Raw genomic sequence first — 24,111 nt, forward strand, 5'->3', positions numbered from 1 at the left:
CCTGCCGCGTCGCACTCTCCTGGCAGGCAGCCATTGGCAGCATTCATTCACGCCACTTACGCGCCTAAGTAAAGTGGCGCTGGGAAAATGTGTGCTGCATTAGTCAGTTATATCAATGAATGACTAAATGAGTGAATGAACAAATTTGTACAGGCGCGCGTGTGTGTGTTAGTGCGTATGCTTACTTGCGTGCCCGCGTATGTGTGAGCGTGAGCTTGCGCGTGAATTCCTTCATGAATTTGGCCCTACAAGTTTTTCATTGCCTATCAGAGCTCCCTTTTTATAGAGTGCGTTTGTATTTGTATGAGCGCGTTGTATGTGTGTGTGCGCGCCGCTTCATGAGAGTGTGTATCGGCGCGCATGAGTGTGCTTATGCGTGTATGCGCGTAATTCTAATTTAATTTAATTTCACGAAGTATTTAAAATTAAATATTAAAAAGTTTTTGCGCTGATGACGTTGCGACTTCAAAGTACCATGCAGCAATAAAACCAACGACGACGACGACTCCTTGTAAATTTTGCAAAAGTAAAACAAAGTGTACAACAACAAAACCAAAAGGAAAAAACGAATGAAATAAATAAAAGTAAAAAAAAAAATAATAAAAATGGAAATATAATAAAGAAAAATGCGTTTTAGCTAGAATGATTTTTGCGTGCACGCACGCAACTTTGCTTGCTGTTTGCACGTTGGCAGCTGTTGGCTGCCATTACTCAGCGCGACTTTGCACTCACTTCGGTTGGCTGGTTGACGGCTTAGCTGACTGCTCGCTTAGCTATGCAAACGCCAGGAATGGTAGATATTCGTATGTGCACCCAACTAAATAAAGGGGTTCGTAATAAGGGTCGGCATGTTGTTAAAATGGAATAAAAGGAGGTCTGTGAAAAGTCCGTTTGCTTCTTTGTACTTAACGGGCTCTAAAGAACGCACAGATACGCGCTGGCCGAACACGCTACATTGTTAAGACTGCTTTGGAGCTATATTCCGGGTTATTTGAGCTCAGCTTACCCTTTTGGATGAGTTCGGAGTGAAACCTCATAAAAAATGATTTGAAGAAAAGCTCTAAAGATATGACTGATTCCGAGAAACATATCTCCCAAAGTATCGTTGGATTTGAGCTCTAATTCTGATTGCAGCAGTATCCGTTAATAGTTTCTGTTGAGATCCGACATATCCAAGTGGACTGAGGTTTTCTTTTAGATAAGACTGAAATGGATCTATAACCATAAGTTCTTTGTAAAATTTCGTCACAATAAAGTCATCTGATTGCTTCAGTTGGTAACACAGTTCCGAGTGAGCTGAGATAATCTTATAGGGAATTGTAGTATGTACTTTATTATTTGGTGACTAGCAAAGTACTGTCCGATCGTACTCGTTCGTTCTACAGTCGTGTCGTTATCTTCATCAGATTCTGCTGTTCGTCAGGTTGCAGTGTCGTATTTGAATTGGGATATATAATCGTTAAAAGTTACGTCCACTTCTAGTTTTCTTTCGTTCGTCTGTCGGTAGATACAACTTAACTTGAACTATTTGGAGTCTGCGTTTCATTTGCGAGATGAAAAATTATTAGCTTAGACAGCTGAGATCAGGAAATCCACTAACAAGCGTTTCGAGAAGTCCAATTCGACGAACTGCTGGTAAATAGATACATAGTCGTGCATAACCTCAAATTATATGTGTTATGTTCGATATGGCATTTGACTCAAAGCTTCCAAATCACTCAATTCATGATGATAAAAACTTATTTTGGAAAGTGGTGTGTCACCAAAATCATATACGACAGTACCGAATCTTGAAATAGCGATTTTTTTAAATGCAGACCTTTAAAGCTCTTAGATATTTTCAGAATCCAAAAGAAGAATTTGAAAATTTGGGATAAATTTGAGGTCCCGTGTGGTAATTCAGACTAGAAACTTGTGGAGAGTCCGCTGCGTGGTCTTTGCTTTAAAGAGAACAGGTGAGATAGTTAAATAGATTTAAGATTCAAATGGTCCAAAGCTCACACATATACAGGATGAGAGGTACTGCGGAGTACTGATCTGAACCTACAAAAGATTACTCTCTGAATATGAGGTATTGTCAGAACATTGAGTGTCCATCTGCACATCAAAGGATTGTTCCTTGAATACGAGATATTGTTCAAACTTTGAGCTACTTCCTTGTTTTATATCGAATTGTGGTAGATTGCAGTTCAGTAAAGCCAAAGCTCTGGTGCAAGTCGAGGAATCTGCGGTCCGAGGATCTCGACTTTAAAATACCAGCAAAATATTTTCAACCGATAAAAGAATTAAACTTTTCCAAAGCCACCGTCTCGTTCTCCATAAACTCCCGTTATCACAACCTATCATCAACGTCCCACAACAATTGAAAATTGAAAACCCCTTTAAAAATACAAATGTGTTTGTGTCTGTTCCTGTCGTTATTAATTAGCACTCGGAATGCATGGCTGCCTGTTGGTTGGTTTGGTTCACTGCTGATTACACTGCAGGTACATCTGTGCTTAACACCAACCATACCGGCGTAGTGTAGTAGCAGCAGCACACACCAGTAACCACTTACGAGTTAACAAATATGCGCGTACACCCCCCGCACGCTTGCTCGCTGTACGCTGCGCGCTCCAGCAGTGTGGCCACCCGATTTTTGTTTCTTGCCAGTTAAAACGTGCTCAAAAGAGCATTGGCCGCATTTGTTGTCACACAGCAGCGACGCGATTCCCAGGTTTTTTTGCATTTGTTGTTATTTTCTAGTTGTTGTTGTAAAATATATGTTTTTGTTGTTGTTACTGGTTGCTACTATGTACACATGTTGCCAAGTAATAGTTGTAGTTTTCGTTTTCGTTTTCGTTTTCGCCAGTAATGTTGCTGATGTTGATATTGACGTCGTTGCTGCTGTTGTTGACATTACTAGCTGCTGCCGTTGCTGCCGTTGCTGCCGCTTCGATAATTCTCGCTGTTGTTGTTGTTGCTGCTGTCGTTAACATAACACTTTGTGTGTTTTATATGTGGGCGATGGCGTACAACGATCTCTGATATCTGATTCTGATAGGTGAACAAAATTGATGGTTTGTGGTACACTTGGTGGCAACTACTCCGCCCACGCTCGTCCGCTACGTTGCGGCGGCATGTGGCAAGTGGAGCACATGCCACGTTTTTTCTACATTATAAACACGTATACTCTTGCAAATATGTGCGAGTGTGTGTGTGTGTTGGTGTGTAGACAAATATGCTTTTCATTTGGCTGCATGCTGCGTTTGCCAAAATATTTCGCCGAGTTTCTGCTGAGCGCTTGCGATTCCGGCATTGTTGTGTGCTCTCTCTGGTTTTACACAACTGACTTTCATGAGTTTATTTGATTTAATCTCGAAGAATGCAATTTTCTTCTAAAATCAAAATTGAATGTATGTCGATTTTTCGTATACTGTTTTTGTTTGCAACAATTGCAACAAATGTTCATTGTGTTTGACCGCCAAAGCCAGCTTATTGGTGGTGTACGTGACTATTATTACGCTGGTTGTGAGTTTAAAAAATCATTCATATTCGTGATAGGTCACATCTAACCTCTGAATGTATTTCTGATACGAAAAAGTTACTCTTCAATATTCATCAGTTCTTTGAAAGCGGCTGAAGAATCTTACAAAATTTTTCATTTTGAGAACAGTGTTAAGATTTCAGAAACTCTAAGGGAACTCTAGCTTTATTTATCATAATTATCGCAATTCATATGTCTGCTGAGACCGATCTGTCGAATGTCGAAGGGACTCGAATTCCTCCGATTAATTGACCTATTAACCGACCAAGAAGCATAGTTCGAATATCGGTAGTTGAGATCAAGCCTTAACAAGCGGTGATAACGAAATTACTACAGATATTCGTACACAATCATTCCCGCAAATCCATCTGTCTCATTCCAATCAATAAAATCCATAAATCTCACGAAATGAGTTCTGATCTGAGTTAATAAGGAACTCGAATTCCTCTGATTAATTGAACTATTAACCGACCAAGAAGTATTGTTCGAATATCGGTATTTGAGATCCAGCCTTAACAAGCGGTGATAACGAAATTACTACAGATATTCGTACACAATCATTCCCGCAAATCCATCTGTTTGTTGATTGGAATGAGTCCAATCAATAAAATCCATAAATCTCACTAAATGTGACAAAATCTAGAGTATCGATATGGTGCTAAGATGGATTAACGGATATCCAGATATCTAGAGCTACTTGCTGAGCTGTTGACTTCAGATCATAATGGAACGAAAAACGGTGCCTTTTACTGCAATCTCTCAGAATCCTTGAGCAACACTTGAATTTTGGAAATACTTCTTCTACAACTTTCTGAAAATATCTGTGAATATCCTGGGAGATATCCAGAGCCACTTTGTTGACCTCAGCTCAAATGATACAAAAAGGTGACTTGTACTGCAATCTCTCAGAATCCTTGAGCAAGAATTTTTTTTTTTTTTTTGAAAATACTTCTTCTACAACTTCCTGAAAATATCTGTGAAAATCCTGGGGCACACTATACGGTGGAGCTTGGAGATTGGTGAAAAGTCGGAAGAAGACGAAGACCAGAATAACCTTGATAGGAAAACTGAGACTAAGCCCACTACGGTAAGTACAAATAGAATGGTAAAGGACGAAAGAGTAACTAACAAGTTCGTAAGTTCTTAAGCGGAAGGGAATAGTAGCCTTGTTAGATAATTTAGTTAAGCGAAAAAGGCGAATACCGCATTATTCGACGACATAGACATAGTCCAGCGAATAAAAAGACAGCGGCTACGCTGGCTAGGTTATGTTGTTCGAATGGATGAAAGTGCTCCAGCTCTGAAAGTATTCGATGCAGTACCCGCTGGTGGAAGCCGAGGAAGAGGGAGACCTCCACTCCGATGGAAGGACCAGGTGGAGAGGGACCTGGCTTCGCTTGGTATAACCAATTGGCGCCAAACTGCCAGAAGGAGGGATATATGGCGCGCCGTTTTGGACTCGGCTATAACCGCGTAAGCGGTGTCTACGCCAGTCAAGAAGAAGAATATTATAATTATATTAATATTGAGTTTAAATCTGGATCCTACTAAGAATACACACGTTGAATGCCGCGACACCTCTTGATTTATGAATGGAAAGAGAAGCAATGCAAATTGTGAAGCTTCTGATGTGGTTTAGTAATCCTGCGACTTCTCACACAACAGGCTTTGCGGGGCGTTCATATAACTTTAGTTTTCATTTCTATAGTCTATAGTGCTCGCTAAGAAACTACAAGAGACCCTCTATTCAGAAATAGGTCACAAATTGTTGTGTATTCCTTAATTGAGAGAGACCTTATCTCCACGTTATCGCCGAAGAACAGTTTTTTCACAATAGAGATCGTGATATAACTCAAGTCTAAGGACGTTTGACCTTCAACAACCTCGGATTACAATTTTTCATCACGTTTAACTGGTTTTCATCGAATTATTAACTGTAATAATTTTCAGCTTGCCACAATCGATTGCATTAAGGTCACACGAAATGATACAAAACGCAGGCTTTTTCTATGAAAATTGCCTTACACCGCATCACCGTCTTTGATTGCCAGGCACAACGATTTTTATTTAAAAGGCCGATGAAATATAATCACTGTGCCGCTCCCAGAGCGATAACTGCCAAATCATTTGGCGTGGAATGCGACGTAATCGTCGGCGAGACACAGACGTTGCTTGTCAACAGGACGTTTTGATTATGAAGAAGTGGTGTGTCTTGGTGTGGAGTGGTTGGCTGCAACAGCGGCAGCTGTAATAATAAAAATGTGGCCAACAAAAACAACAGCAACAGCAATAGCAACAACAAGCAATGATAGCAATTGCAAGCAAAGATGCATTTGTGGCACAATGTAAGAGGAGACTGCAATCAGAGTGTTGGATTGCGTTGAATCTTTGCTACGAAGGCGTGATGGGTTGCAACGAGATGGTGAAGGGTGAAGTGCAACTGATGTGAGCCGATGGTGTGGAGTGGTGATGTGTTGATGACGGGCGGTGATAAAGACGATGGTGTTGACGTTCGTTTAATAATGACTAGTTGTTGTTGTTGTTGCTGGTGCTTTTTATTATCATTATTATTGTTGTTGTTGTAATTTACTTTGTAGTCGCTTAAGTTCGATTGGTTGTATTTTATTGTTGTTATTGCAGTTTTTATGATTATTGCTGTTATTGTTGCAATTTATTTTTGTTGTTGCTTTAGTGCTATTGGTTAAATTTACTTTCTTGTTGTTGTTGGCTATTGACTATTAATTTCACTTCTGCTGTTGTTGTAATTCCATTTGTTGTTGGCTTAGTGCCACTATTGGTTCACCATTGCGGATCAGCAATCATAGGCCACTATTGTTGTTGTTGTTGTTGCTCTAATTGTTATTGTCGTTATTGGCGCAACTGCCAATGGTGTTAATGACGCTGTCGATGTTGTTATGCTCACCTTTTGTTCAACACTTCTCATTTCATGTACAATAACATCAACAGCAACAACAACTCGTACAACAACAAACAATTTTTAGATTCAGGCTAATTCCCAATCTAATGGCTTCACTATCATCAACAACAATTGAAGCGAACAAAAGCCAACCAACAGTAAGCCGTAAGGCATTTTCAACTTTGGCGATGCGGACAAAATGAGAAGCCACATGTACACACACACGCACATGGGTAAAGGCACACACCTACACAACTAACGGTATATAAGAGATCGGCTCGTGGGCTAGTAAGGAGCGCTTGCCGGGCGTGACAAGAAGTTAAGCCATCGTGCGCCGCAATTGCTTTCTTCAACGACGACGAGCTGAGAACAGGCAGTGGTCGGTGGGATATGAGAGTTGGGAGACTGTGCTGCGAGCGTCTGCGGGTGACTGCATCGTCAGTTGGGCGCACTGGGACTCAGTCCGTTAGGCTATTAGAGCATCAACTCAATCAGCCACAAAGTGACAATGGCTTCAAAGGCAAACAAAAGGCAAAAGAACCCCCCAAAAAAACACTCAGAAAAAATAAAATGAAGTGAAACGAATACAACAATAAAAGCAGCAAAAGCAACGCAATCGACGAATGCAAGCAAGCCAGCATATAGCACAAGTCGAAAAGGAAGCGAGGAATAGGAAGCGTGTTAAGCGTAGCGTACGCCAGCTGCCGGCAGGCATTGCCACGAAAGCTATGAAGCTTTTGGAAATAGTTGCAGATGCGGTTGCACTTGAAAAGCTATGAGTTCTTTCACACACCAGCACCAACAGCCAGCAACGAAAGGATGTGGTGCCACGCGGTGGGAAGGGTTTGATAGGAAGTAGGAAGACTGTTGAGCGAAAAAAAGTGTTCCGGAATTTCAATTGAAGTTTTGTTGAAAAACTCTTGAGCTATTCAGGCGCGACGAGTGGAAAATTGGGTTTATGTGAGTGTTGGTGTGCCTATCTACGCATACAGGGTGATACAATTCGGAACTTAATTGGAAGCGATTCGCGTCTTTAGTACTAATAGGTCGCTAGTGTCAGAATCCTCGACAAGCTGTATGGCTGAGCAGAAAAGTACCGCAAGATCAACTGAGATCGCGAAAGTTCGGGAAAAAATGTGAATGGGCCTGTACAAGACTCTCCTTAACGAGACCGCGAGTTCAAGTTAGAGACCATAGGTAGTGCTCTAATTTTAATTTCTAGGCTTTGTTCCATCATTATTTTGTCTATACGGTTGAAACATTATATTATCTGTGGCGAAAAATCTGAGCCTTTTCGGGTTCTCAACAAAAATTTTGTGCATTAATGACCGACGTGCTCAAAAGCTCCTACATGTCCGAAGAGAACCTTTAAGAAATTCGGTCGATCTCATTGAAATTGAGTTAAGAAAAACTGAGGACCTTTCCTTTCTCTGCTTTCTTCTCGTTCATAGAGCTTATTTTGTCACAAGACATCCTTGATATAGTCCGATCTGCAACTAGTGGAAGTTGTAGTTATAACTAAACCAAGTATTTCCCCTTAGTTGAGAAGATATCTCTATAACGGGAAGTCTTTCGTCGACAACTCTTGTCCAATCAAACATAATCCCAGCGGATCCTTTAAGGAAGAGATACTTCGGGTTAAGAAAAGACCTACTGAAACACCCTCTATACAAGTCTCTAGCACTGTTTATATTCCTCTCAAAGATTCTACTGACAAATGCGCCAGCTGACGCGCACTTTGCACACTAAGCTCCGCTGCTGGGCCAGAACAACAAACGAAGTGCAACCGTACGTTGTAAGCGCCAGCGCCAGCGCCATTTTGGAACGTGCCAATGCATTGCTGGCGTTAACCAGACAAAAACTATGTTGTTGCTAATGACAACAATGCAGCTGTCAATATGAGATGCAATGACTCGATGTGCAACTAGGAACTGCAAAAGTGTTGCAAATAGAGGTTGATGGGGACCACCGCAGAAGCCTGATGATGTCTAAATATGGGCAAAAGCAATTGCAACGGCCAAACAAAAGCCACCAAAGTGCTGTGGCAGCACCACTAAGTAGCTGGCTGTAGGTAGTTGCAGTTAGGCAGTTAAAAAAGAAGACGGAGCATATACAAAGCCTTAAAGTGATAAAAAGCTGTAGTGCCATCATTTGTCCGCTTTGTGGCGCGCTGAGCGTGGACTCAGCACTTGTTGGTTGGGGTGGAGCTGGTGGTTGGTGCTGTGCGGTTGGTTTTGTGGCACCACAATCAGCTATCAGAAGCCATTTCGCTATCGACCACCCTCCTCTTTCCTCATACCGTTATCAGCGCAAAGCATTAGCTTTTTTTTTTGTTATTTCTTTGCCACATTTGTCGTATTGAGGTCACGAGCGGAAAATTGTGAGGAAATTGCGGAAACTGAATGAATGCAAATAAAAGTGGCGATGAAATTTTACAAATCTGTGGGCATTGTGTCACCGCACCAACACAAACCAACAACACTAGCACCAGCACACAGAGAGTGGCCAGTGCATATGCATGTGCTGTATGTGTTGTATGGACGCTGGCACTCGGCTGTTGCATCGCTGTTGTTGTTGCTCTATATTTTGTTGTTGTTGTTGTGTTGGTTTGTCAATTCTGGCACAGCGAAAGACTCTTACAAATATTTATTTGTTTCTTTACGTGCACAATACTTTTTTAGCATTTAAACACGTCAATATCAATGTATGTGTGTGTGAGTGTGTGTGTCTATGCATATGAAAATGACTGTATATGTGTTTGACTGTGTATGTGCGCTGGCTCGTGCTCATCGTACATGTCTCTGAGTAAAAGCATTTCATTGAAATACAAAAAAAAAAACGAAAACAAAACGAGCGCAACGGTACAAAAATAAAATATTAAAAAGTAAAAACAACAACAACAAAACTACATGTAAAACAAATTAAAACAAAAGAAAAAATGCTTGAAATAAGAAACAGATACAAAATGCTTACACAAAAAAAAACAGAAAAAATAAAATACTAAATGGAAAAATATTCAGTAAAAACTTTTTGTTGCGAAAAAAAAGTATTTTTGCAACAACGACAACAACAATAGGTGGAAAATATGAAAAGTTGTAAAATGTGGAATATGGCAAAAAATATGCAATTCGCTGAGCATTACATCCTTGAGGCACTTGGCGGTGAGGGAAAGTATTAAAAGCACACAACAATAACAACAAATGGAGAAACAGCAGCAGCAAATACGTTGCAATAGTAAATGCAAACAATATGACGACAACGACGTCGAGTAATAACATTGGCAACGGCTAGCATATGGAAATGCAGATGAGTGCGCATACCGTTATGAAAACGCTGAACGCCTCAGTGGCATGGCCTAGGCCTGTTGGGAAGTGTCGAGGCAAAGTTCAGCATGAAATGCCAAGTGGGAAATGAGCGTTTTGTAGAGTTTTTTACGGTAGTACGAATAATATACATATGTGCTGGTGGTTGCTAATCTGGTGTGGGTCAGGTGAAGGGTTTAAAAGTTAACTCAGTTAGCTTGGTGTACAAATTGCAACCAAAAATCTTCATTTAAGACCCTTAAGTAATTAAAAGTTTCTCGAAATGTTTAGTTTTCATCATAATTCAATCTAACAAACCTCGTAAGTGCCGAATATATCCTTTTCGTACGCTTCCGATTCCGTAAAATAGTTCGTTAGCTCTAGTGTATATCTTAAAACAAAACTTCCGAGTCAAAAAAATGTTACAAAGTGAGGTTAAGGCTGAACGAAGGCGTACGGAGTGCTTCTTACACCATCGAAAGATATGAAGACCTCAGAAGCGATATACTATGAGACTGGTTTTATGAAAAGAAAGCAGCAACAGCTTCTTGAAGACGTCTGGAAGTTAAATCTGATGCATTGGTTTTTATGTAGATTTTATATGTATCTACATAGCTTATCTTTGGACTCTAAGCATAAAGGAAGACACAACTGAAGCTCTTTACTTATAAAGACATGTGGTTAAAAGAAGAAGAAAATAATTGAATTCCTTAAACAGTTTTTACTAAAATTAAATTTATTTTAATAAAACACTGAACGCCCAGCTATGACGGAACCTTCCGATTTTTTATTTCAAACCATTAAGTAAAATGAGATTCTATTTGGATTCATTTCTTTAGAATCATATGGTAGATATTTCTATAAATAAAAAGTCCCCTTTATGAGTTAGAGATTAAAACTCTTAAAATTTCAGCTCTATGCGTTTTATTTTTAGAAAAAAGTTCGGTTCCAGCAGTCCACTGATGATATATGTTTATGTTTATTTTTTTGTTTAAGTTTAAGTTTAAGTTTAAGTTTAAGTTTAAGTTTAATTTAAGTTTAAGTTTAAGTTTAAGATTAAATTTAAGTTTAAGTTTAAGTTTAAGTTTAAGTTTAAGTTTAAGTTTAAGTTTAAGTTTAAGTTTAAGTTTAAGTTTATTTTTAAGTTTTAGTTTAAGTTTAAGTTTAAGTTTAAGTTTAAGTTTAAGTTTAAGTTTAAGTTTAAGTTTAAGTTTAAGTTTAAGTTTAAGTTTAAGTTTAAGTTTAAGTTTAAGTTTAAGTTTAAGTTTAAGTTTAAGTTTAAGTTTAAGTTTAAGTTTAAGTTTAAGTTTAAGTTTAAGTTTAAGTTTAAGTTTAATTTAAGTTTAAGTTTAAGTTTAAGTTTAAGTTTAAGTTTAAGTTTAAGTTTAAGTTTAAGTTTAAGTTTATTTTTAAGTTTAAGTTTAAGTTTAAGTTTAAGTTTAAGTTTAAGTTTAAGTCTAAGTTTAAGTTTAAGTTTAAGTATAAGTATACGTGCAAATATGTAAGTATAAATATAAATCAAAATCCAAATATCAATTGAACTAAAATAATTGAATTTGAACTTATCGAAGAGTATTCTATTAATCCCCACCACCAACAAATAACCCCAATTCAAAAATTACTCGATAATCACATTCACGCAGTGCCACAAAAGTCAACAATGCGCGTTGCCCTATAAACTTCCAAAGTCCCTACAGCATTGTGCGTACGCAAAGATTAGAAAATCAAATCAAATTTACCTGAAAGAGTTTCTCAGCGCTCAGTTTCGCCACTTTTTGTTTGAGTTTTGATTTTGTAATCTTTCCTGTCATTCATGTCAGCTACCAAAAACCCCAAAAATTTGCACTCCACCCACGAAATGATGCCAATAAATTTTGCTTGGCGTTTCGCACCTCACAAACTCGTTCAATTCAAGGCGCACACACAGAGTGTGCCGACACCAGGCCGTCATTGTTGTCATAGACAACATAGGAGTAACTTCAAACTTAATTCGGTTTCCGCACACTTTTTGTTGTCTTCCGAAACTTAACAATTACCTTTGTTCAACCAACTAACACTTGATTCAATTATCAAATCCCTACTAATGCCACCAACATTTGCATACAACTGATTCACCGGAAACCGGTAAAACACTTGCCAAGTGCGTCGGGGGCTCTGCAACAAATTGGTGGTTACACATGCAACCAACACTCATACACTGATACATACCAACGTACAGTGAAAGGAGCATAAATAATCGTATGTGCGAACTTAGACTTTTTGGGCTTTATAGAGTTGAGAAGACATACGAGTAAATATCTGTATGTGTGTGTATGTGTAGGAGTTTCTACGCGCGTGTTGATAAGGTTGCTGTATGTACTTATTGGCACGCTTGCTTGCTTGGCTTTGGCTGAAAATTTCCGACAGTGCAGGCAGTAAGGCTATCGCAACACCTTTGTTTTACCGTTACTTACACTCCTGTGTATGTGTTGGTTATTTGCACTTATGGGAGGACAATAAGCAAGGTGCTTACATTCTATCATTTCGTGAGTGTATACTTATGTATGTAGGTGTGTGTGTGCGTATAGTTACAGTGTTGGCTAAATAAATAGGAGCGATTTGGTTTCTTTTAAAATGGTTCGGAGAATGTGCTTAGAAATATTAAAAATATTATTGGATTTATCAAATTGATTTCAAATACCTATATTTCTCCATAAATATTTTTAACAGGTGGCAACCTTTGTCTAAAAATTAAAAAGAAAAAATAGTTTATTAAACCCGTTTAGTTTCAAACTTATATTGAAAATACACTCGATAAAAGAATTATTAAAATTAAAATTTAAAAAAGGTGGCAACCCTCTCAAAATTTTATAGATAATTATTAGACATTTTTATATTAATATTTTAATGCTTCAATGTTGCAATTATATTCGATAAAAAACATTAATAAATTTCAAACAGGTGGCAACCCTCGCTAATTTTTATTTAACTTGCAAACTTGAATAGTGTCTTCTCATTGTTCTCATTGTAATATCACATTTTTTCATCAATTAAATTCAATAAACACTTTTAAATAGGTGGTAACCCCATCAAACATATTTTCAAGAGTAAAGTTTCTTTAATCATTCAATTCTACGTCTCTAGTGTACACATATAAATTTTACAAATATTCAACTAAATATTATTTTGTATCCAAAAATGAAAAAAGCAGATTTCTGACGGTATGGACGGACATCGATTCGGCTTACCACTATAATGAACCATATGTGAGAGAGAAACTGAGAAAGAGTGAGTGGGAGATAATGAGAGAGGAGAAACCAAAATAACGAGGGACATTGATTAGTCCCTCATTGGATATTTCTTTATTGTACTTATTTATGTTAAGTGTCAAAAGATTGATATTTTTCTAAAAAGCTTCCAAAAACTCTGAGCCTAGAATGCTCGGAAGCTTTTGAGATTCGAGAGATCGAGATCTACAGTATCGACTTTAATTATTCTATAATCAATTGAAGTTATAAATAATGTAAAAGATACCTCTGAGGTAAATGATTGGAATCTTTTTGACATTCTGATTTGCTTAGTAGCTTAAAGCTTACCAGGCATTGCTCTTAAAAAAGCTCTCGCGTTTAGATTTCTTGATAATTCGAACGCAAATTCACAGTTCGAAAATATTATATTTCCCCCTCTCATTACAGCTGTTTCCATTATTGTACCCCACACTGTAATATTATAATAAGCAATATGCAACAATATCTTCATGCGGACAGCAGCGGAGATGTTGGCGGTGGCGGCAACGACACTAGCTGGCGCACAAATATGCTGATGCGCCTGCAACGAGAAACGCTCCGAAGCAGTCCGCTTGATGGCGAAATTGCATTTCAGCACCAAAAATAGCTCAAGGATTATATAAGCAGATGCCTATACGGTATGCGAAAAGTTGGCATGTTTATGAGACCAAGCAAATTGCTCGATAAATATGCGGCGCTGCACACTACGCGCGTGTGACTGTGTGTTTTTGAATGTCTGTGGGTAAGTGGGTGTATTGAGGCTACTCACAGCTCCTCAATGTAGCGATTGATGGGTGATTGGTAAAGATGATGATGGCGGTGGCGGCAATGCTGAGCGGGGGTGTGGCATGCGAGTTGAGTGACTGCGGCCGGCAGCGTCTTCGTTGGTCGAAGTTCATTTGCTCGATTTGGCAGTGATTGCCGGCTGAGCGGACAGGACAGGCGTAGCGATCGAGTGAGCGCGTCTGAATATTGTTTATGTTTATAAATACACAGTAGATGCAAGCAACTAACGGTATTTTGTGTGCCTGCCTCTGTATATGTATTAGAGAGAGTGTGTGTGTGTGTGTGTGTGTGTATGTGCGATTGCTTGGCTTGACACAAATTCAACAAAGATTGATTGAATGCTGATGTTGATGAGCAAATTATGCGGTTGCGGCGCTTCGGCAGGGGGGAGATACGAGATGTGACGAAGCAAGGCGTGTAGAAAGCATTTGGGCGGCAAGTGGTCCACGTTGTGAAGCGGAAGGCCGGCAATTAACTTTGATAGACATGCAATAATATTTACGTTCACTTCTTTCGGTTTGGCTAATGATGCGCGTGCGGATTGTGAATTTGAAAGTAGTTAGAGGTTGTGCCCTCAGTGAGCATGTGTGTGTAAAATAATAAATGAATGAATTCAATGCGTGAATGAGCAGCTGAAATGGTGTTGTTGGTGGGCGTGTTTTGTTTGAGAAAGTTCGACATTTCATCGCTTTCCAATATGAAATGTGTATGTCTTTCGAATGGCAAATTTGAGTTGTTTCGATGTGTTCAATGGCCGCCACTCATGTGGAAATTTATGTTATTTGATTTTAGTTATATATAGTTTTTGAAATGTGTATATACATATATATCTCAAGTGTAAAAGGAGAGGGGAAAACAAAAGGGTGCGTTATGCAGGTCTGGAGCCTTTATTCTTTAATTATGTCCTCTTGTCTTATATTTGAGAGCAAATGGAAAGGAAAACCTGAAAGGTTCATTCGAAAATAGTGCACAAACGAATAACGAACTAAGAAGATCTGAAAAGTTTCCTTTTATCAAAGGTAGAACCAGAATATTGTCTGCTAGTGTGTCTTCTTATAGTTAATATTTCTTAAATCTCCATCTACAGTCTTCTGAAGGAATCAAAACCTTTCTGTCGGTATGAGTTTTCAAAAGAAATTATCTGCGAGTAGGCTTTTCGCTTTATAATCTTTCGAAATATAATCCTGTAGAAGATAGCACTTGGTAGAAGGAGAAGATTTATAGTACTAGATGCGGATAGAATAAGTCGGGGAAAATTTTGTTTTCGAATGGATGTCAGATCGCAGATGTCAAACAGATGTCAGATGGATCATATATCATAGCTATCAAAAGGATGTCAGATGGACGACACAAGAAAGCTCTCAAACGGATGACTGATGAATATCAGATGACAGCTGTCAAATGGATATCAAACGGTTGTCAGATGGATGTTGGATGGTAGCTGTAAAATTGATATCAGATGACAGCTTTCATGCGGGTGACAGATGTGTGTCAAATTATAACTGTCAAATGGAAGTCAGATGACAATCAGATACAAGCTGTCAAACAGACTTTATTTGGACGTCACATGAAAGCACTCAAATGGATATCAGATTAACATCAGATGACAGCTGTCAAATGGCTATCAAACAGATGTCAGATGAATGTCGGGTAGCAGTTGTCAAGCACAACAGATTGATGATGATTTGACAGATGTCAAATGGATATCAGATATATGTCAAAGGACATATTTCAAACGGTTGTGAGATTGACGTCACTTGGCAGTTGTAAAACGGATGTCAGACTGATATCAGATGACGGCTTTCATATGGGTGTCAGATGAATGTCGGATGGCAGCTGTCCAATTGATGTCTGATGACAGTTGTCAAGCGGACAACAGATGAATGTCAGATGACAGTTGTCAAGCGGACAACAGACGAATGTCAAATGACAGCTGTCAAATGGATATCAGAAGAATGTCAGATGGACAACACTTCACAGCTTTAAAACGAATGTCAGATGGATATCAGATGTTAGTTGTCGGGAAAAATATCGGCACGTTTATGGTTCTCATATATATATATTTTTTTTTTTATTTTTTTAGTAAAGTATTTATTTTATAACTGTTCTCAGCGTGTCTGCTATCGCTGTATAAAGAAAGTGCCTCATCTTATTTTCCAACGGTTTTAACAAAGCACCACTCTGAGTACCTGCGAATCCGCTGAGAAATTTAATTAGCTATGCTTTGCATTTTTAATGCGCGATTTGAGGCATACTCATATATTATATTTTGTCCCGTCTCTGCGCTGCGCTTTACGCGTTTGAATTTAAACTCAAAAGCAAGGGTAGGCCGCTTCATTTAATTAACTCTAAATTTGCAGCAAAATTTAAGCGTGAAAATTTTCGCGCATAAATTTCTTGAAAACTTTCAGGCATATTTTCAGCACCGCCACCACTCGACCACAGGCGGTATTAACATTTTATGCTTATGCAAATGCGACTGAAAATGTTTCATTGGAAAATTATGCGCGCACCCACAGTCATATATATGTATATACACATTTGTATATATACGCTCTTTTCGACTGAAAATATTAAAATGTATATTTTATCGCGTCATTTAAAGTATTTTAGCGCGCTGTTTATGGCATTGTTAAATTAAATTTGCACTTCAATATGATATTTGCTGTTGTTGTTGTAATCTCATTCGTTTCATCCGTTTTTTTGTTTGTTTGCAGCCATTTCACTGCCGCCTGCCACAAAATGCTGTTGCTGCTGCTGATCGCTCCCAAATGATGTGCAACAGTGTCATTGCCACTGCCATTACGCGCGCCACGGCTGTTGCTGTTGCTGCTCCCACCGCTACTACGTTCGCTTCGACGCGCGCTGCCACAACGATAACGGCTGCTGCTACAACTAACACTGCCAACCAGAACAACAACAACAATAAGATAAATAAACGTATTAAAAATAAAAATAATCAACAGCAACAACAAAAACAAAAACAACCAAAAGTGCTGGCTCACATGAGCTGAGCGAGTTGGTGGACTGCGGTACGCAACAACAACGTATGCCGTTGCTTTTTTGTGCAATAAACAACTCCCACGACAACAATAAAAAGTGAAGCGCAATAGCGCGACGGCGACACCACATAGTGCGCAATCCCTGTCGTATACAAAAAGTGATTATTATTTTCGGGTTTACTTGCGGTATTTGTTGTTGCCGATTGTTGCATAGGCGTTAGCTGCAACGCGCTGGTGTTGTTGGTGTTTTTTTGTTTTCGATATTTTCGCGCGTGACATTTGCGTGTGTTGGTACGGTGTTGAAGCGCCGCGCGTATAAAATGAAAATCAACTGTTCATGTGATTGCAATTGCAGCGACCGCGCCTCGTGCAGCACCAACATCACCGACCGCCGTCCGAGCGATATAATGGCCCATGGTGATTGTTATCGCCGATTGTCGAATTCATCGTCCGCATTGTACGGCAGTTGTCCACAGCTAACGCAGCATTGCGATTTAATACAACAACAACAACAACAACAGTTTTGTCCACACATCAAGCCAAGCGAACAAGTAGCACAGCGACAAGCGAGCCCACATTATCAGTCGACACATCAGCAAACACGTCAATATTCGAGTTTAGTACGTACCCGCCCGTCGCGTAGTCCAGTACTTTGTCAGCGTTGTGCCGTGTGACGAAGGAATAATCAAGCCTGCACACATCCCGATAGGTCCACAGTCACTTGCGCGCTTACATTCACCGCGGCGCGCTCGACGAAGAGCAGTAAAGCCGCAAAGGAGACGAGTGCCGTAAACGCCGCAGCCGCAGTAGGAACGTCAGCAAAAAACGCTTCAGCCGCGAAATCAACTTCTTTAGCATTTGTGTCCTACAAGCCGACCGCACACACCCCGAAAATAAGCAGAGCGCAACAATTGCAACAGGAATTTACATCGTCCATCGCGACACCGGCTGTCACGGCGACGCGTTACTTGTGTCGACGCTGTAGATACAACAATCAACCAATCACTTGGTGGGTATCCTGCCCGCGCCTCTCCAATTTGGGTTCGACACTGAGTCTGCAACAAAGCGCTGAGCCACAAATTCAACAGCAACAGCAAGCGAAAACTCAAACACAAGCAATACCAGTGACGCGCGGCACCGGCAATAACTACGATTATCAGCAGCAACAACAGCGTCCTTTGCCCGCGCCACCAGTGAGTAACGCAGCAACGCGCGAGGACCCGCCCACGCCAAGTGACAGCAATAGCAGCAGCAACATGGCCACCACAGCCACCACAAAGAAGACCGTCACGCGCCAACAACTCTACGGTTCGAATCGTTGTCTGCGCCAGCAATCAAGTGTCCATTATCCACTCGATCATGGCGGCATGCAGCCGACACATGTTGGTGGCGGCGTCGGTGCCAGTGGCGGCGGTACGCTGAAACGCCAGCCATGCGCGCTCTCACATTCGCGTTCCATCACCGCGCTACAAAATATGGATCTCTATGGCAGCTATGCGACATTGCCATCGTCAGCAGCAGCCACCGTCGCCGCGCCATTGGACACACCACAACGCGCGTACTGTGCGCGTCATTTGCCGGCTGTTGCTGGTGGGGCAGCTGGCGTTGGTGCGGCTGTGAGTGGCAGTCACACTTGGCATCCGAGTCAGTATGCGGCTGCGACACCTTGCTGTCACAATCTCTACAATGCCAACCAGGCAGCAGCGGCGGCGGCGGCGCCCACTTGCATGTATGCTGGCAGTGGCATTGGCCACACCTGCCAGCAGCAAGCGCCACAAACGCACCCACACCAGCAGCCGCAGCAACAGCAATATCCACGCGCCGCGCTGTTACATGACAGCCATAAACCTTTGGTGCCCAACGGCTGTTATTTCGGTGAGTTAGCTCAACAATGATGGATTACAGTTGGGGGTTAATCAATTTCATGTGTGCGCTTTTGCTTTGTTTTCTTTCACTTTACTCCTGCAGGCTATGAACACAACACACATTTGACCGATGAGGAGGATTCGGCATTTCCGGGTTTTCATGACCGTGAATTTCACATGCTCCATCGGAATATACCGGCCTTGCGGCGTACTGGTGTGGACACGGCTGGGATTAGACAGGTATGTTGGGGGATTAACGGATTTGCAATAATTTTTTGTAGAATGCTATTTGGACTCTGGCGACATGTGATTTCTGCTACGCTTCTACATTATCTTTAAACGCCCTATGTTCGAGTTAAGTCAAGGGGTTTTTCTTTCAATAAAATTCCAAACTGTTGTATATAACTGGATTCACTCTCTGTAACTAGCTCATAGTTTAATCATTGCTAGTCTACCATGTCGCCGATCTATTTCTAGAGGTCAATAATACCCTCGTCCTTTAGGCTCGAAGATTGACTTATTAAACAAAGCTGGATCATAATGGAATGTAAACAGTTTACTATGAGCTCGCCTTTCTTCGATACAGTTTTATTTTCTGGTTCTGTAGTCACCACATCTTCCACCCAGTCAGTCTTTATAACTCTCTACTGATAATACCATTAAAGGATTAAGTTGATTAAAAGTTCCAAGACCTTTTTATCGTTATATCCTGGTCGTTTATCATATCCGTAAAATCCTTTTAACCATTGAGTTATCAGTTACAAAGCTGTTAGAATTTGTTTGAAAATCTCTAATACAGATCTGTGAGAAGGGCAGTATTTTTATGTCGCCTCTCTGCGAAAGCCTTTTAGAACCCTGAACCCTAAAGGACTACTGACTACTAATCTATTTCTATTAGGGCAAATACTACAACTGTTAATCTCAAAAAATATAAAATTCCTTTTTCTTTTTACAGTATTTCTATCCGGATGGCGGTTGGGGTTGGATCATATGTGGCATAGCCTTTTTGGTTCATATACTTACGACAGGTTTACAACTGTCAAGCGGTTTATTACTATTCTATGCCATCGAACATCTGCGAGACTCCAATGGCATTGGTAAGGCTTGGGTTCTATATGACATTCCTCCGATAAATTTTCAAAAATACATTCTAAACTACTTTCTTTGATTGCAGAATGGGTTGGTGCTTTAAACTGGTCAATTTCTATGTTACTATCACCGTTTGTGATCACATTTTGTCGAAAGAAATCGACGCGACTGATGGCAGTGGTTGGTGGTCTCGTACTACCGTTAGGCATACTATTTACCTCCTTCGCAACGGAGTTGGGGCAAATATTTTTTAGTTATGGTAAGTATTTATAAAGAAAGAGGGACAATTCTTCAAAAGGAATGCTCTAAGAATCTTTAGAATTTATTAAAATGAATCTAAAGACATATTGGATCAGTCAAAAAATATTAATTTGGAGTTCAGTCTGATCCCGGCCTGTTATATGTAAATATTTTTATCAAAATTAGATTTCCTTACTCTTTCTAGGTATTGTTTTTGGTATAGCTGTGGCCATGGTTCGTGAATCGTCCACAATTATGTTAGGAAATTACTTTAAACGACGTAGACAATTTGTCGAAATGGTCGCCATGTCAGGCGAAGGCGTGGGCATATCGATTTTCTCTGTGATACTGCGTGAGGGTGTTGGGTGAGTGCTTTCTGCTCTGAAGCCTTTAAAGAAATCATAAAAACCAATGAAATATCTTCTCCTTTCAGCAATGCTGGCTGGCGTGTGGGTCTTCAAATTGTTGCTGGTCTTGTTGCGGTTAGTTTCTTTATGGGTTTATTATATAGACCCGCCTCATTATATCATCCACAACGGCGCGCTATACAACATTTGAAAAATCAGAGGAAAAAGGTGAAGTTTAAAAATTTTAAAATTATTTCGTTTTTTTTTTTTAATGAAAACCACTTCTTCACAGATGCATGAGAACAAATCGAGAGCCGTGGTCACAACCGAACAGAAAACAGTCCGTTATTTATTTATCGACATATCACCATTCAAATCAACTAATGTGAAAATACTACTCGTATCAGCTGCGGTGGCGGCGTTGGGAATTTACACGCCCATGATCTCAATGGTAAGTTTAATAATCCTTCAATTATTATCCGAATAAGCGAACCACAATATTATCATTTGTTCCTTTCTTTTAGACCTTGACCGTCGCCAAGGAGGGCCCCGATATAGAAGACTTAGTACTGTTGCAGACTTTTTTAGGCGTCTCTACCACAATCGGTGTATTTATAGCCGGTACAATATTGCGTAAGACTTTTAGAATAGGTAGCTTTTTAATAACCTCACAAATTGTGTCTCAGGTAAGTAAAAACAAGACGATAAATACCAAACATTTTTTTATAAAAATAATTTATCTTCGCTTCCAGGTATTTATTGCGTTGATAGCGATTTCGATATTGAGCCTGTCTTTCGTCGTAAGTTTTCGTTGGTTTTGTATACTCGGCTGGATGTATGGCATTGGTTTTGGCGGCTTCCGTTATGCTTTTAAGATACTAACACTGGATCGAGTTAAGGTGAAGCAGTTCTCAAAGGCATGGGGTGAGTATAGAAAATGTTGACTGTGGCTTGAGAAACCCTTATAACTCCCCACTTTTATTTACAGGTCTCATCAAAGGCGCTGAGTCCTTACCGGTGCTCATTAGCATACCGCTGACCAGTTTCCTCAACGATTACTCACTCAATTATGGACGTGCGGGTTATTTCATTTGCTCGGCAGCTGCCGCTATCGGCGGCATCATAATATTTTTCATGACTTACTCAACCGTCGAGCAGGAGATCAGCAGTCACGGCAATAATAAAAAGCATGGTAATGGCGCCATACCGACGTTGCGTCCATTTCCACAATACTGCAAACTGCATGGGTTCCATGAGCCCGTGGTGGACTTTAATGTCTATAATGGCTGTGATTATCCCGCGCCCGATTTGCTAATGAGTCGCAGCTGTGTGAGCTTGAACCAAGTGGATTTCGAGAATCTCTGTCGCAATAATGCCTACTGTGATCGCTGGCGTATGCCGAGCGTGCATAAATTGCAAAACTGTGCGGTACATGGTGCGGCGACACGAGGGCGTGGTCATATGGCAGCAGATATGAGTCGTCCGCATAGTCCACACTATGATATGGAGCAAGGTTATGCCAGTATGGGACGCAGTATGGGCAAACGACTTCAGAAGAGTTTGTCCTTCATACAAAATCCATACTGCTGCAATGGGCAATGGTATTGCAATTGTCATGATAGCTATCAGTGGGCGCAGACGTCACCGAGGTGAGGGGAATGTCTTCTTGCTTAATGTTATTAATTTCATTACACTTTAGATTTAACTTAACGCTTTGAACATAAAATTAATTATATTTCCTCTGACGTCTTCCATCCACAGATCACACATGCATCAACCGTTGCTGTGCACCTGCAATCAGGGCTCCACAAACTATCTGCAAAACTCACGCAGCCGCAGTGTTCCTGAAGGTCTCTCCACTATCGGCAATCAGCTGTGCCGTTGCAAGACAACAGCAACGCCAGCCGCGACGACGACATCGCGCTTGGGTTCTTCCACTGCCTTATCGCGTGAAGTTATCTATTTGCCGCGTCATGATCACGACTATGACTTCACGTGCCGGCATCATCAAAGAGGTGTTGGCGCTGCGGCGGCCACAGCTACCGCAGCGGCGGTTGCCGCTATACATGGTGCCGCCACAACACCGCGCTACCGCCATCGACGCACGCAATCGCTCTCCAAACCATTACAATATGTTGAACAGATAACGACATCGGTGTAGGTGAATAATTACTAACCGTTAGATAGACACAAGACAGTTAGTGCAATAACTGATACTAGACGACAAAAAGTTCAAGGCTACTAAGATGATGCACGAGCGTTGGAAAGTTGTGAAATTTTGTTCAAATTGGCTTAAGTGCTGAGGGTTGTGGTAAAAAATTGAGTAAAGGGGTCTGTTGGTATCCAATAAATTACGGTAGTAGACGACGTTTGTTTATTTTAAGACCTTAAATAACCTACGACCAAGTCGAGACTGTCGAAATAGATGAAGCAGACTCTTGTGGGATTCTAAAATCTAGTTTTATATTGATAATCGTGGATAATAATAATACGTATGGACCTACAGAATTCCCCACTCTACCAGTTCGCACGTTTTAGTCAAAATTCAATACATTTCTAGCAGGAACTGACTACTCTTCTACCAATTAATTCACTTTAGACTGATTCGGAGTCCCTTAAGAATAGATTTCTTGGAGTAAAAATACCTTTTGGGTGGCCTTGGATAGGAAAGGAATACGTATCTCGTAAAAATAGGTGGTTGAAAGTTTAAAATAGGTTTAAGAACCCTAGAAGGATTTAGAGATGCCACTTAGATGCAGATAGCTTTTTTCCAAAGGTTTGTTAGTTTGTCGCTAAAACTTTTGTGTCTGAAATGTAAGAAGATTATAAGATTTACCCTAACTTTTGGAGACTTGGAAGACGTTTAAAGACTTCAGAAGAATACCGCCTGTATAAGGGAACAAATTTGCTTCGAGTTTGCAAGTTACTGATTTCCAAAACCAGCGAAAGTCAAGTTTCTTACTACAACAAAAAGTTGGGCCGACATTTTTTTTGGTTAGTAACCCTCGACTGTTTGTGATACACTCCTGGTTCCAGTTAAAACTCAGTTATGAGAACGGATCTTGAATTGTAAGGATTAAGGCATTAAATTCAGTCTCAACAGTCTAAAGTCGACAGTCATAATGTCTAGTATGAAATGTACTTTTTTATTTTGAATACATATGGCAACCCTGCTCAATTACTTTTTGATACCACTGTATTTAAACACGCCGGTGCATTGTCGACAAAGGCCTTGAAGTTAGCAGATAAAACAAGAAAAAATTGCAAAAAACAATATTTCTAAAATTCAAAGCGAAGAATGACAACAAACAGTATACACCGAGTGTTCGTGGTCTACATACTTATAGTACAGACTATAGGCACACATGTGTCTATGTTCAAAGAAGATCTAATGCACAAATGTATTTATACTTCTAGTCTTTTAGAAACTATAATTTTCCCATTTCTCAAAAAAAAAGTTGCTACTGTAATTTTATATAATGAAATACATAAATACATATATACTTCTAAATATAAATAAGGAGAAAAAAACTAAAATTTGTCACAAACGCATGAAAAATTCATAAATTCTATAAAAATAGAAAATACTAAAAAATTAAATTAAAAAATATGTATAAATAGTTATGTATTTAAATACACTTATATACTTATATACATATATATAAAATATATAGGAGCAATGTAATTTTCGAGTATTATTAATGATGCATAAGCATTTTGATAGTCAATCAACTAATGAAGCGGAGGAACAGAAGCAAAACTTTTACAACT

The 24,111-nt window shown here is 39.9% G+C and overlaps 1 protein-coding gene across 1 annotated transcript in view; it reads left to right on the forward strand.

Annotated features, from left to right (window-relative positions):
* The window catches only part of LOC105216139 (uncharacterized), a 38,688-nt gene extending 14,805 nt beyond the window's left edge, over window positions 1-23,883 (forward strand). The window contains exons 2-12 of the mRNA XM_029042820.2: window positions 16,515-18,674; window positions 18,768-18,904; window positions 19,620-19,761; window positions 19,839-20,012; window positions 20,199-20,358; window positions 20,427-20,568; window positions 20,633-20,791; window positions 20,865-21,026; window positions 21,093-21,264; window positions 21,329-21,989; window positions 22,102-23,883. Coding sequence (XP_028898653.1) covers window positions 18,056-18,674; window positions 18,768-18,904; window positions 19,620-19,761; window positions 19,839-20,012; window positions 20,199-20,358; window positions 20,427-20,568; window positions 20,633-20,791; window positions 20,865-21,026; window positions 21,093-21,264; window positions 21,329-21,989; window positions 22,102-22,501 — 2,928 coding nt within the window. The 5' untranslated portion in view covers window positions 16,515-18,055 and the 3' untranslated portion in view covers window positions 22,502-23,883. The remainder of the gene's footprint in view (window positions 1-16,514; window positions 18,675-18,767; window positions 18,905-19,619; window positions 19,762-19,838; window positions 20,013-20,198; window positions 20,359-20,426; window positions 20,569-20,632; window positions 20,792-20,864; window positions 21,027-21,092; window positions 21,265-21,328; window positions 21,990-22,101) is intronic.
* The last annotated feature ends 228 nt before the right edge of the window (window positions 23,884-24,111 follow it).

Source organism: Zeugodacus cucurbitae, chromosome 3 (genome assembly GCF_028554725.1).
Source record: "Zeugodacus cucurbitae isolate PBARC_wt_2022May chromosome 3, idZeuCucr1.2, whole genome shotgun sequence".
Classification (NCBI taxonomy): Eukaryota; Metazoa; Arthropoda; class Insecta; order Diptera; family Tephritidae; genus Zeugodacus; species Zeugodacus cucurbitae.